Below are 15,311 nucleotides of genomic sequence, written 5' to 3'. Positions count from 1 at the left end.
GCTCTTCATTCCATTCCATTCAATTCTGTGCCTGTAAACAGCTTCATATTACAGAGAATCTCTCCTCTTTCTTGCTAAATGTTCTCAACATACCGCCTCTACGTACATGTACAGATAATCACACCCACAGGCAGACATGAAGCTCCTCCTCTTGTTCCTTTTCTCAATTGTGGCACGTGTTGGAGCCCCCCCGCCCCCACTTCCTGGTTTTGGTTTCCCAGTCTGAAGCTCTGCTTGCTGCCATAATCTACATTCTATCTGTAATATTTCTTCTGTTCCCAATCCCTTTGTTTTGGTCACCTCTTACAGGCTCTCTAAACATCTGACTGATTCCTTGCTCGAAAACAACAAATTGGCCATAGATGTGGTTTTTTGTTGAGAAATCTAAATGTCCTGCACATTTTCTCATAGAATTACTGAAATGTCTAGGTGGAGCTGATGGAGAAACAAGAAGTGATTTCTTGTTAGGTGGAACATTTGTAAATCGCACAAATAGTGTTTTATGCCAAACAAAGTGTTTCATTCCACATCACTCTGTGGACTGTTTTTTACCATGCTGGAGTTGGCAGGGTGAGATAGAGGAGAACAGTGTGTATGCTCTGTTTACTGCATTTGACCACGTGACGTGAAGGGAAGAGAGATGTGAGGGGAAATAAGATGAATGAATGCCAAAGATCAAACTTGCAATTTGACATCCAAACTTGCCAGACAAAGCGGCAGTCACTGATATCAGACCCATGGGGCTTTGTGTAGTGGGAGGTGATTACTGGATCTAGATTTTGAGGAGTTTAATGCAGCTAGAATTACTGTCAATCCCTACCAGGCACAGAGGGGTCTTAACACTTGTTCAGAGACCTCTCAACTCTCCCAAAAACATGTTTCCAGTGGAAATGCTCATGTGCTTTTCCTTATTGTTTGGCATTGAAGTCAGTCCAAAATATACCAGCTTTGAAATGATTGGACTCCTAACAGAAGGGAGCTAAAGATGATGTCAGGTTGATGAAGGTATGCAGTCTGGTTTTCGTTAGCTGGTGTTTGCTAATCTTAGGGCTCACTTGGCTACTCTTTATGATGGATAGAATATTATCCTGTGTGTCAGGACAGGACCGGTCAGAGCTAGTTCTTAGTTGTCCGGCAGAAGGCAGCTGAAGTTTCCACTTACTGCAGCAAACCCTCTTCCTTTTTTCATTTCTCTGTTTTTTTCTCTCAAATGGCTCTGTCCAGTTTCCTCTTTCTCCCCCTCATCATGTTTTCTCACTCACTAGGCCTCTTTGTCACATCACACTCTGCCTTCTCCACTTCCATTTTCAACACTCAGCACACACTCCTATCAAGAGTGACTTACAAAATACATGCAAAAGTGCAGAATAGCCAAAAAGTTTGGTTAAACTTTTTTAAAGGAGCAGTCACAGGGGGATCTTCTTTTTACTAAGCAAGTATCTAAACTGGTTCAGTTTCAAGTTCATTCCCAAAAACATACATGAGAGGGTTAGGGTCCTTTTATGATTTCAGACTAACTACCCACGGAATACATTTAAATATTGTAATTAACTCAAGTGCGTAATGAAGAGATATGGGTTAAATTGAGACAGACCAACCTTGCCTGAAGCTCTGTACAGCATTCATTTGGCAAGGTGAAATCACAGCTGAACAGATTCTAATTTTATTGGTTTAATCCTTCAGTGCATTGCTGTTCTCTGCTGTTCAAAATCGGTTCCAGGACATTGTGGCAGTTTCCCAAGACCTGTTGGATTGTAAATGTCTCCAGATTAGCCAAAAAGGGAAACTTGTTTAATTCAACTTTGAGTCATAACAAACTGTGCTTGTATTAAATACTGTGTTGCCTGAACACTGTTCAAACATAACCCTGACATGCATAGATCCAGTTATTGATGAACTCCTGCATCCCCCCTAAAATAAAGCACTGTCTAACCGAACCCCGGCTGCCACCGAGCTCTGATCTCTTATCTACAGGTGACTGCTCTGATGCTGAAAATAGACCTTTAGTGGCTGTCCAAACACTGAGCCCATCTGTGTGTGTACCCTGCCACTCTCTGCATGGATACACTGTGACCACAGAGCTAACAAAAGAGCTATTCAGAAAAGAAGCAATAACAAAATAGATGGTGGGTGTTATTTTTTTAAAGAGGTCTCTGCTCTCAGTTGTTCCCCTGGAGATAAACGGACTGTCACTTGTCATGGAAACGAGATTAGGGGGCAAGTAAGTAGTTAGGAGATCAGTAAAACCTGGGTTGAATAAGGTAAAAAAGGGTTAATTAATGAGGTGAAATTTCCAGAACAAACACTGGGATGCCTCTGATTAAAGCTTTAGTTCGTAAGTTCTTTTACATTAATGAACGTTTAATGTAAAAGATACATGATACATTCATGCCACTGCCAAATGAGTTGATACAAAGCTAATTAACACTATCAGCTCCGCAGAACTCTCTCTGAATATGTTAAGAAACGGGTGTCGTCCGGCCACTTTTTGCGCACAAAAACTTGAGTCAAGATAATGACCTCTTCTGAAGAGTCCATAATGTTTTTTTAATCCTCTTTGTCCTCCTTGGCTACTAGCAACTGAAGGAAAAGAGGTGTGTGTGTGTGTGTGTGTGTGTGTGTGTGTGTGTGTGTGTGTGTGTGTGTGTGTGTGTGTGTGTGTGCGTGTGTGTGTGTGTGTGTATGCGTGTGTGTGCGTGTGCGTGCATTTAATACTGTACCTTGGCAGCTAAGAAACACAGGCAATACATTCCTTTGGTGATAAGGAAAAAATGGTGTGGCTCTAGGAAGGGCAATGTTGGTCAATCACTTGGATTGATTGCCATGACATCTGTTACACACACTCATGTTAGGATTAATTATAATCACTATGGTGATCCCTTAACTTTTCATTTCAAGTTATTCATTCACCAGTCTTATAATTTGGTTTATAAACACAAACCTGAAAAACTAATGACCTTCCCATCAGCCTCAGCTGTACTTTGTGTTAGTGCTTTATAAATATCAGCATGCCAAGATGAGCTAAGATGGTTTTAACATCATCATATAGTAACATCAGCATGTTAGCATTGTCATTGTGAGCATGATAGCAAGCTCGGCTGTGCAGTACAACCTCTCAGAGCATGGCTGGAGACGCTTCTTGTTTAAGTTCAACTAAAATCAATGCATTTGTAGAATGAGACTGATTCCTACCCAGAACATGATGGAAAATGTGTTTTTATTATATAAAGCTGGCACTACACATCACCTATAGGGTAAATCTGTGTGTCCGTCTGTTATCTTGGGACCCTTTACGGTTATTTTGCGGTCAGTTGCTTGTTGTGTTTATGTTAGCTCCTGATGCCAAAGAAGATTTTTATTCTTTGAGAGTTTAACAGTCTCAAAACCCACCTGTCTGCTTGACTGATTTGTCATTGACTCCAGCTACAAAAACACTGTTATCTGTTCCTTGTCAAGCCTGACAGCTGCTCCTCCCATCCACACACACGCTCTTATGTTATCCTCCCGCTGCTGAACCCAATAATCCCCACTGCTTCTTTCATGATTAGTAGACTTAAACAAAACTGGTTTGTGATATGTTTTTGGGAAACAGTGGTTTTACCGTGACTCAGACCCAGTAACCCAGAGAAACTCCTTTTGTGATGTATTCATTTTATGAGGTCAACGCTCAGCATCACAAGACCAAGACGTGGTTTTGACTCTGGTTTGGCCATACTGCTGAACGCACAGATGGTTTGAGGTTTTTGCTCTGGAACTGCATCGTTTGCTCACGTGATTTTGTATTCTCCCACTGACCTGTGGGCTTGAGGAAGATGATTGATGATCCCCAGTGGCAACAGTGTTGCTTCCAAATGAACCTGTCCCCAGCGTGTATAAACAAGCCTGGGTGTATTAGTGGGAGTTGAATGACAGAGAAGATGTGGACTGACGCATCCACATTATTATTCCTATATCCTGTATCTGATATCTAGGATCTTAATGGGGAAATTGTTTATTTGAACTAGTGATTTAGGGACTGTATGAAGATTATTTGAGTGGTGAGATGGGCTGAAACTTATGTTTAACTTCATAAAAAAGCAAAGCCTAGGGTATTAATGATTTTTGTTGAACCCTCCTTTTGACTTTATTAAAACCGCAAGTTAAATTCAAGTGTCACTTGATGAGTCAGCGTTGGACTGAAGTATTAAAAGACTCTATTTGTCCATTGTTTATTTCTAAAGAAACATAACAATGTATATAATGCTCCTTTACCTCATACCTCAGTTATGGCTCTATAGCAGGCGTTTTTGTAAAAATAGGTTTTATTTCATTCATAACCAATCGACTTTCTGTCGCAGAGTCAACAAATCATCGTAATGTCAGGAGAAGCTTGCAGACAGTTTGGACTTCCATTAGCTGTTAGGGTTTATTTACTAATGTTAACTACCATTTTAGTTAGCAATAATTGGCCTTTGTCTATCATATACCTCAGCCTCTGTCTCTGCAAGATTGGGAATGATTAAAATTTCTTTTGGCACTGCTACCAGAAGACTTAAACAATCAGACAGGTTGCTCACGTCACATCTACGTCGTCAAGCTCAGTTGGAGGCTGCGCAGTAACGCTCATCACTCACCAGGAAAGTTCTTCTAATATCCTTCACTGGTCTCCGTCCAGAGCAACGGGATCCGGTGGTCCATTTCTTTCACTGTCTATGGTTACATTAGATGCTACTATCACAACACACCCTAAATGCACCCAAGTTGCATTGTGGGTAATAGTTGGTGGCTGCCAGATTTTGACAAGGAAGAAGAATGTGTGAAATCAGAAAGACAATATCTTTTATGTAGTTTTCTTTTGAATTTAACTATTAATGTAACTATTAACTACTTTACAGAGGAAGGCTGATAATAATTATTTTCATACACTCCCTTAATCGATAGCATGCCAAATTATTGTCAAGAAGTTCACTATTAATAGAGCTCTTGCGAAAGACTGGACATTAAAAATGACCCATCGTCACAGGCTAGAGGATGAGGAACAGAGAGCAACAGAGGGGAAATCTGAACCTGTTGACTGCATAGCTATCTAGGCCTTGATGCGTCATGATGACATCAAGTCTGCTGAGCTAGACACCAGCTGAGTTGGTAATTTATGTGTCCTCTCCTCTACTCTGACTGGGCCAAAGATCACCCATCTTAGCCCTGGTGTGGTCAGTCAGTCAGACGCCTCTTGAAAAGTGTCATAACTGGATTCTTCTAGTTGAGCGCTGAAACATGAGTGGGGGGATTCGGGGCCCTTGTTTTGTTGATGTCATGGCCTTTTTTGTAGCTCACCTTTAGTCCAATTAATCCAGGGAGTGAGGACTGTGTGAGGTGAGAGGGTTCAAGCAGCTACCTAACAAGCTGCACCCCTGTGGTTAGCACAGCGGCCGTACAGATGGCTGGATGGACAGAAGAGGACAATTGGAGAAGGGAGGAATGCTTGGCAATTTACCATCCATAAAAATGTTTCAAATGTTGTACTCCCTGCCCCCGCTCTTTCACTGCTGTTGACTTGGAGTTTGATTTCCTCTCCTCTATGTTAAACTATATATTCTCCAGATGGCATAATTTAAACATGAGTGACACATGCTTAAACATAACTGATATAAACAGTTAATATCATATGTGCTCTCTATTGTCAATTCTTTGCTTTGTTTCTTACTTCTTAAAGAAAGCTGTGTACTCAAGTTGAGGGTTGAGCGTCATTATGCAAGACCCTCTGGCATTTCTGACTCTGCTCCACTTCAAATGCTAGGACAAGAACAGCCAGCTGAAGACAGCTAGTACAGGGTGTACTATACTTTGTGGTGACAAGCCTATCAATAGTTAATACTTTGTCAAGCACTGGGCTGACTTGTTCGCCTGGATGTGTGCAATATGTTACATTTTCTTTACATTTCGTAATCTTGTGGGTTTTGGTGGATTATGGATAAAGAAAAAATGTCAACGAAGATTATTGTGCAAGCTAACATCATAACAAGTTGCATAAATCGAGAAAACAATTCTCAAAGTCTGCAAACAGACTCAGTAATGTCTGTTAAAGGAAAATCTAACTAACTTACATTAGACACCATAATCTAACTGGTCACACCAGACCAAATACGGCTGTAACAGCAGAACCCCACTTGAGCAAAAGTGCATTTACTTTTTATGAATTCAACTTTTAATTTGTAGAATAATTAAAGAGCAATGTCTTCACATACTCTCATTTTAAGTCACCAGGATAAGTTGTGTATTTTGAATAAACCTCCAAGTTCCATCACTTAAGCACTGAAGTGATACACAGAAAGCCTTTTCCTCCACATCCACAAGGAAATTTGAGACCATTCTGTGCTTCTGCAGGTTGTGGTAGCAATAGATTTTTCTCCATCAAGCCCCAGGCTAGTTGTTTAACAGTGATGTAAATTTTTATCAAATATGAGTATCAAGATCGAGATTTTCCTCTTTGTTTTGAATTAATATTTAGACATCCCTTCTTTATGTGTGTTTATATGAACTTGCTGTGTATTATTTTAGTATTTTTAATTTTAGTACCCTAATCTGTTCTTTCTCTCCATAGCTTCCCAACATGTTTGGAGACTTGAGGTCAACCTTCATTTCTCTGATGATTGGATCCTACGCCTCCTCTGCTGTCACTTTTCCTGGCATCAAGGTTTGTGACATTGGATTTGTGCTGTCATTGACATCACCTGATTCTCGATTTACCCAAAAATTTTCATAGATTTGTCCTCATCCATCATGTAAGGATTCTTATTGAAAGGCGATGCTCTAACATGAGAAAGAATGCCACTGCTACCACAGAATGGGATGTTGATTCTTCGTTATGATGTGTCTGTTTGGGTGCCATCTGCCTGCCTGTAGGTGATCTATGATCTGGGTGCAACCTTCATCATGATCCTGCTGGTGTGGGCCGCCTGCGCTTGCCTTGTCTTCTTCAACTGCTTCGTCAACTGGCCTCTGGAGCCCTTCCCCGGCCCAGAGGACATGGACTATACGTAAGATGAATAGAAGCTCTTACACACACACCATGACATTTTAACATTTCTGTAGCATCCAGCCATCATTATTAACCCTTGTGTTGTATTCCTGACGACCATGTTGTTGTCCTTTTGGGTCTATATTTGAAAAGGTTTTTTGAAAAGGTTTTTGTCACTACTTTCCCCCGAAATCTTTGCAGCTGTCAATTCTCTTAAATCTTTTTTATTTAAATGTTTTTGTCACTTTATTCATTTTTTTTTAAATTTACTGTCGATTAACCTAATTTGTGTTACATTTTTGAGTTTATCACCCACAATGAAAGTAGTCATTGATTTTATCTGCAAGATGGAAGGTTGGAATGTTTGAAAACTGGTCAAGTACACAAGGACAACACAAGGGTTAAATGGCCACTGTAATGCCACCAGCTTCCTCAAGTCATACCTGTTGTAAAGGGATTCCGACTCAGACAGACTGCATTCTCCACAGAGATCACTGCATTGCACACATGCACAAGATGCACAAGAGACATACATGCTCCCACACTCACCCACAGTAAATCCCAGTGTAATGCAGCAGAGGCCAAGTAAGCCATAAAGACAGGAAAGACCCTAAAACCAGGGGATCAGCTGGCTTTGCTCTCAATCACCTGGATCCTTTGTTTCCTCCTGTTCTGTCCCTTTTCCTCCCATTCTCTCTCTTTTTTTTCTGCTGATGTTTTTGTCCTTGTTTCTTACTTTCTTCCTCCTCGTCCTCTTTTCACTTGACCGTTCACTTGACCGTTGCTTTGCATTTTGTGCTAACAATCACCGATCATCTTTTCTCCTCTTTCCACTTTCCAATCCAGGGTGAAGATCAAGTTTAGCTGGCTGGGCTTTGACCACAAGATCACAGGGAAGCAGTTTTATAGGCAAGTGACCACAGTGGGGCGCCGTCTCAGTGTCGGCAACTCCATGAAGCAGCAGCACCAGCCAGCCAAAGACCTGGCCTCGCAGGAGGCCAACAAGCTGTGCCTGTCCACTGTGGACCTGGATGTGAAGTGCAAACCCAAGGAAGAGAGTAAGTCTGAGCTTAGACATTCTGTAATGTTAAAAATCTATAGTAATATATACATGTAATGGATTATTATTATTATTATTATTATTATTATTATTATTATTATAATAAGGTGCAGGTGAAAACCAAATGGGGAAAGTCAACATAAGTGCTCTTTGTGCTTAAATGATCCAGTGTTAAACAAAGGCAGTCCCACTACTTGTTGTGCCCCCTTTGCCAACTTATGAATATTCATCCGAGCATCTCAGGAGCCAGTTTCCATTCAACCGTGCAGGAGAGCTGCTTTGTGAGCCAGATGTCTGAAAGACCCATGCATGTGTTTCATTAATCCACTGAACAAAGGCTTTCCAGACAGCAGTCCTGAATGTATATGGATATGTGTGTATATATATAAAAAAACAGCATTTCAACAGCAGAGTTTAGATTACATGATAGAATATAATATACTTCCTATTTTCAGCATCACCTCTCAGCTCTGAAAAACATAAAACCTCAGGGCCTGACCTACAGCTGTACAAAGCAAAAAGGCACAAAACCCCCTAACCCACATGGTACCTTGAATGCCCCTTTACCTCTGCCCTAAATCCATGCTAAGCTAACCTCTTTTACCCCTACACCTCCAGTCCTCCTTTGGCCCATTCTGGCTCTTCTATAACAGAGTCAGGGACTCCCAATGGCGGGGGGTCTGGGGTCAGGTTGCTCCCCTCTGGGTCTCTTTGCTAGCAAATGGACCATAAAATTGGTTTTGACCCCGTTCTTAGAAAAGCCGCTCAGCAGTGTGTGGCGTGCTGGCAGAGTTCCCTAGAAAAGCATTGTTTGGGTGTGAGTGTGTGTGTGTGTGTGTGTGTGTGTGTGTGTGGGTTTGGAGTGCAGTCAGAACGAATATGGTTGGTTTCATAACAGCTGGACATGTTCCGTCTGTCAGGAGGTTTAAGTTGGCCCATATTACACACTCACACACAAACATGTTTGCCCTCTCATTCCTTTCTAATGCAATTACAACTGAGAGGGTTGCAGAATATTTACTTATTAGTCATGATTTCTTTTCCTCCAGTCTCCTGAGAGCTGAAAGGCTTGATTTGAAATTAAACACAACAACATTTAAACATATTTTGTATATAACTCTATCATCAGTAACAAACACAAATCATGTAGCTGTACTGAAACACTCAACAGGGCCACAGTGTACTAGTTTAGAATGTAAACCACATTTTGAGCCAGGACAAAAGTTGTTTTTTCTAAATAATTGCTAGGATTTCAAAATAAAAGACACACTGTATAGTTTGTGTCTCTGGAATCTTAGCCACCTTAGGTACTTTTGATTAGTCCTGGACCTAATGGCTTTTGGACTGTATTCAGGGGATAATAACACCATGTAATAATATTTGTAGATTTGAGTGAAATGTTTTGACAACTATTGGATGGATTCACATTAAATTTGGTACAGACATTCATGCCCCACTCAGAACGAATTATAATAACTAATCTCTGCATTTAGCTGTTTTGTAAGCATGACAAGTTACCACACATTTACACTACTGGTCAAAAGTTTGGGGTCACTTACAAATTTCCATACCAGTCCATTATAGACAGAATACCAGCTGATCTGAGTGGGTGGCTGATCTTTAATGTGATATCTACATTGCCCATTATCAGTAACCATTCATCCAATGTTCTAAAGGCACATTCTGTTTACTAATCTGATATCAATTTTTAAAAAATTGAGAAAACACCGGAGAACCTTTATGTAAACACATGTAATCTGAAAACTACTGCCCTGGTTAAAAAAAGAACAATGCAACTGATCTCAGCTGGTATTCTGTCTATTATGGAGTGCAATGGAAATTTCTAAGCGAACCCAAACTTTTGACAGGTATAATATATCATAACTTTGATAAATGATCAACTTTTCTTAGAACCTATATTTCAAGACGTATTACTGTGGCACCCAAATACCAGTGGGAATATTTAGATTGCAACCTCTTCCCTCCACCTTAATGATAGACTTACCTTGGGCAGGAAGCATATTAGTTTTCCAACATACGTTGCTGCTTTTGTGGAGTGTGTGTGTGTTGCTGTGACTGGCAGAAATGATCTGGCTCTATGGATGGTCATGTCAGTCTGTTGGTCAGTCAAACATTTTGGTCCAGATTTAAATATCTCAAAAACTGTTGGATGGATTGCATTGCTTTTATATATAAACAGTCATGATCCCCAGAGGATGAATCACATGAGTCCGGTGATAGTCTGACCTTTCCTCTAGCACCACCATGATGTTGACATTTGTCTTTTTGAGTTAGATGTCAACAACTTTTGAATGGGTTGCCATAAAACTATATAGAAAAAAATTGTAAGTTGTTAAGTTTCTTTGTTCAGGGAAGAATCTCTGTCCTATGAAATGTGAACAAAACTGGCATAACCAATTTCTGGTATTTGCTTAGAGACCACATGTATAAGCCAACTGATTTGATCTAACCCTGCTTGTAATGAACTCCCTGCTTTCATTTCTGCTGCAGCTCAGTCCTTCATGAAGAGTGTCCTCAGTCCCATCTTCTTGCTGAGCCTCATCACCATGTGTGTGACCCAGCTACGCCTCATCTTCTACATGGGAGCCATGAACAACATCCTGGAGTCCCTGACAGACGGAGACCTCAACACAGGTGTGTGTTGTTTCTAGCACATAGTAGATTCAACTGTAGGCAAACACACACATGATGTTATGTGAATGTCTTTAACATCTGACCGCAGAAAGTAAAATGTGTTGCAGTGGATGTTCTTTGATCTCTGACATCTAACAATCTCTCGAGCTGCTTTCCGCTAAGCTAAACTGCCTTGTTGCTTGTTGTTAACTTTCCGCCTTTGCTTTTCCGTTTGTTTCTCTTGCTCTTTCTCTTTTCCCGTCATGCTGGCTTCTTGCTGCTGTTGCAGTGGAGAAGATGCAAGTGGGTAAGAGACCTCAGGCTTCACTTACAAATATCTTAGACCTACACTCCTCAGCTGTTCTCCTCAGCCATCTGTCCACTGTGTGTTTGCTTTTTTCTATGTGCATCACCCACTAAACGACTTTATACATTTTATTTTTATGTTCAAAACTTCAAAATAGAGCATTAAAACATGCCAATAACTCTGTCTATATCTCTGTCGTCCGTCTCTCAGTGAGTGTTTACTCGTCCATCTTTGGCGTGCTCCAGCTTTTGTGTCTGGTCACCTCTCCTGTGATTGGCCAAGTCATGGACTGGAGGCTCAAGGACTGCGAGGAGGATAATGACAAGAGTGCCAAGAGGTGATGATGCACACATAAACACACACAGAAGAAAAATAGAAGAAGGATACGCTTACTAAGGGAATTAAAAAAGAGCTTGACATTATTTTTTACTCTATCCTGTTCTATTAGGGAGCCTGGTCAGCCCCGTCGCACTGGCAAACAGATACAGAAGATCATCAATGCCACCAGAGCCTTTATCTTCACTAACCTGCTCCTGGTTTGCTTCGGAGTCACCTGCATCGTCCCTAACCTGCCACTTCAGGTACACAAACACACAGGATAAGAGAACTATCTTGTTTTTTTGAAGCTCTTTGGCGATGCACATTTCTCAGCATGTGCTGCTAGTCTAATGCTGCAGAGAGAGACAAAGACTGAGAGATGTACACAATGTTCAAACAGGAGAGAGTCACATGGCAATGCAGCTCCTGATATCACTAAGTACTTTAGTGACACCTACTGGACAACTGAGACAACTGAAACTGAATGTTATTCACTCATCCTGAATTTCATTTATCAAAGATGAAAGCCATTTCTCAGTGAGGACAGGCCAGCTGTGAACTGGTACTTAATGAAAAATTGACCTTTTTCTCTCTTCATTTCTCGCCTCCTCCTTAGATTCTGTCCTTTATCCTGCACACTATTGTCAGAGGCTTCATCCACTCTGCAGTCGGAGGCCTCTATGCTGCTGTGTAAGTGTCAGCGTGTTCAAAACGTAATGGCATAACAGCACACACAATGATACTGTATGATACCGATATAGAATTGTAGATATACGACATGCATATACATAACATAGCAAAAGTATTCACACAAATATTTCACTCATTTGTAATCGTTCATCTCATTCCAATACCATGGCCATTCAGCTGCTGCTATAACTATAACTTTTTTATAATGTAGGATTATCTTTGTGTGTGTGTGTCATTTTAATCTGATTAAAACAAATTTGACAGGTTAGTAATCAGCCTGTTTAAATTTACCTTCTGATTATTTGTCCCCTGCAGGTACCCATCCTCTCAGTTTGGCAGCCTGACAGGCATGCAGTCTCTGATCAGCGCTCTGTTCGCCCTGCTCCAACAGCCTCTCTTCATGGCCATGGTGGGACCCCTGGAGGGAGACCCTCTATGGGTGAGTGATACAAATATATTTACATTAGCATAAATGAGTAAGGAAGCGAGTACTGTTGGAAATATTTAGACCTTTAATTATGTGAACGGTGATTTTCTGGTGAAAGGCCCATATTGTTATGTTGGTCTGACTCTAATTTTGTCTTCAGGTAAACGTGGGACTGTTGGTGGTTAGCATGCTGGGATTTTGCCTCCCTCTCTACCTGCTGTGCCACAGCCGCCACCTGCAGCGCCTCAGAGACGAGCGCAATGACGATCCCAAGATCTATGCCAAGATCAATGACGACAGCAAGCCCGAGGCTTTTGTCTAGACCGCGAGGAAGAACAGAGTCAAAGATGATGTTTTAAAAACGGAAGAGGACGAGCTATACTAAAAAAGAGAAGGACAGGGATTAGAAGAGAGAGGAGGGGGAGAGTGGCGGAGGTCACTTGCCTGTGTGACAATGCTCTCAGTTCATCAAGTTAAACACACTTTCACTCACACCATTTCACTGCCAATCTTATTTGGTCAATATGACCACACACCACTGTGACACACACTCTCACCCTCTGATACTATACACTGTTAGAAACCTGACACACACACACACGACACACACATTTCAAGCTCCACAAAGAGCTCCCGCTCACTCGACTGCATCTCTGGACTGAGGGGAAAATAGACTGATGGCAGACTTTTTACATCTCCCCAAATGACTCCTCTTCACATCTTTTTGTCACTCTTGTCATTTTTATTTTTCACTGTTACATCTGTCAGTGACGGTCGACTGGTTCAGCCTCTCCAGTCCAACTTTCTTTTTAAACAATAGAAGAAGATGATACCAGCCAATGGAAAGCCACAGCGAGGACATTTCTAAGGTGTCAAATGTAAGCATTGTGCTTTTAAAACCACCTAACAGTAAATGACTGTGGCGTTGTGAACATGTACAGCGTTAACCATGACGACCTTAGCTTTCTGATTGATTCAGGTTTGTCTGATGTGCCGTTCAACCAGTAAACTCTCTCAGACAGCACAAGCCAGTGTTTAACGGGGCTGCTTGGTGTCTGTCTTAGTTTTTCAGACTTTAATGTCTTTTAGCCGACAAATAAACACCAAACAACACACACACACACACGTACACAAGTTGCACCCTTGGCCATGGCATCTCTGCTTCCTCTTGTGCTTTAGGGCATTACGGAATAACAATCCACAGACAGCAGTATTGGTAGCAGTTCAGATTGAAACACACAGCATCATGACTTTTTAATCAGATAAGTTAGTCACGAAAACACTGTAGCATCTCTGTGTGTTACATAATGCTGTGTGAGAAAAAAGGGTTTCTAAACTACCCTGCATGATGCCAGAGACAGTGCTGGTCCTATTTTACTGTTTCACACAGTTGCTAATGCAGGAAGACTGGCTCAACCTGCCACGTTTGTCTGTGTTTTTTTTAATCATGAATTCCTTTTGTGTGTTTGAAGTACAGTATGTAACCATTTTTTTTCTCCCTCAAATGTATTTACTTGCAATATGATCGCAGATGCGTTGTTAAATATTTGCTCCCTATACGTGCTCTGACAACGTGGAGGAGAAGTGTGTTTTTTAATGGCTGGAATGACGTAGAGATGATGCTCAGCGTCATTCCACTACGCTACACACATGAATTTGGAGTCTTAATTCATCGTAGCAATAAGTGCTTCTGTGAGATGCTGGATGTACACACACAATTACACACAGACAGGCAAACATGTACAATTTATTAACTGTATTTCTAAATCAAAATGGTGCTCGTTGAAACACAGAATTATTTGTACATTTTGCTTTAAGGGGCAGTTGAGGTTGTTGTTACCACAAATGCAACACATCTACATCAAATTACTGACAAGAGCTGTTTCTTTATTTAATGGCACAGAGTATTCCAAAGAATCAATCAGGTTACTGTTTCAAATAACTACTTTGCTCTTGGCTTCTTATCAGTTGTCTGGTAATTCTGCACCGTAACACAAAGTGCAACCACAGCAGCAGCCCTGAACTCACTTGAACTCACCTCTTACAGACTTAAAGTTAGATTTGCTTGAAGGTATCAGGCTGTTAAGGACACACTCCTCCAGCCCCTGAGAAAAGTGGTGTGTGATGAGATTTAACACGGACAAAAGAGTCTTTGTCTTTGAAAGGAAAAGCACAGAGTTGATATGATACAGGGAGATAATAATTTCTGTTTGATTCAGATGCCATACAGAGAAGCTCCTCAGATATTTCCTGCCTGGCAGTAACTCACAGAGGCACTTCCAAAGACAGCCATGACCCTCCGAGTGCCTCCTTATATGTGTTCAGAAAATGGGAGGAGTGGATCCAGGCAGGATGTGGCGCACCCAATCCCTCTTTCCCTCCATCTATCCATCCATCTATTTCTTTCATCTACCCATCGTGTGCAAACATGCCTTGAAATGTCTACTGATGACGGGTTACAGAGCTAAGAGACAAGCCTCTGCCGCAATGAGATGCTCGCAATGAATGACTATAAGTGAGAAACGAATGGCACATGATGCACTTTAGACCCCTAGAAATGGACCTCAGTCATGTATTTTTGAACGGCCTGCCAACACTGTATCGTCCACGCAGTGCATGGCTGCTTACTAGTGGAAGAATGTATTCTCAGAGCTTCAGATGTAGATTGTTTAAAACAGAACCAGGTAACGGAAAGATGCTATTATTTTTTTATATTCACAGACTTAAAAAACAAACCTGTTCGTTACATCCCCTTTATGTACACAGACAGTGTGGCAGAGTCTTGTCTCTCACTTCAGAAACTTTCATAAGTGTGGATCAGCTATATTCATCCTTACTAAACTGCATGAGATTGAGAGAATTGTATGGAGTAAAATTG

General features: G+C 41.2%; 1 protein-coding gene across 3 annotated transcripts in view; it reads left to right on the top strand.

The window, feature by feature from the left end:
* The window catches only part of LOC117941705 (large neutral amino acids transporter small subunit 4-like), a 27,798-nt gene extending 12,524 nt beyond the window's left edge, over window positions 1-15,274 (top strand). For 2 of the 3 annotated variants that reach the window (XM_034866726.1, XM_034866725.1), the window contains exons 6-15: window positions 6,581-6,673; window positions 6,883-7,016; window positions 7,844-8,055; window positions 10,569-10,712; window positions 10,981-10,998; window positions 11,209-11,335; window positions 11,447-11,579; window positions 11,933-12,006; window positions 12,322-12,445; window positions 12,594-15,274. In XM_034866726.1, the coding sequence (XP_034722617.1) occupies window positions 6,581-6,673; window positions 6,883-7,016; window positions 7,844-8,055; window positions 10,569-10,712; window positions 10,981-10,998; window positions 11,209-11,335; window positions 11,447-11,579; window positions 11,933-12,006; window positions 12,322-12,445; window positions 12,594-12,755 (1,221 nt within the window). In that variant the 3' untranslated portion in view covers window positions 12,756-15,274. The remainder of the gene's footprint in view (window positions 1-6,580; window positions 6,674-6,882; window positions 7,017-7,843; window positions 8,056-10,568; window positions 10,713-10,980; window positions 10,999-11,208; window positions 11,336-11,446; window positions 11,580-11,932; window positions 12,007-12,321; window positions 12,446-12,593) is intronic. The other variant, XM_034866727.1, reaches the window with a different exon arrangement.
* The last annotated feature ends 37 nt before the right edge of the window (window positions 15,275-15,311 follow it).

Source organism: Etheostoma cragini, chromosome 3 (genome assembly GCF_013103735.1).
Source record: "Etheostoma cragini isolate CJK2018 chromosome 3, CSU_Ecrag_1.0, whole genome shotgun sequence".
Lineage (NCBI taxonomy): Eukaryota > Metazoa > Chordata > Actinopteri > Perciformes > Percidae > Etheostoma > Etheostoma cragini.
Note: the sequence above shows the minus strand (reverse complement) of the source record. Positions and strands in the feature narration are given on the sequence as shown.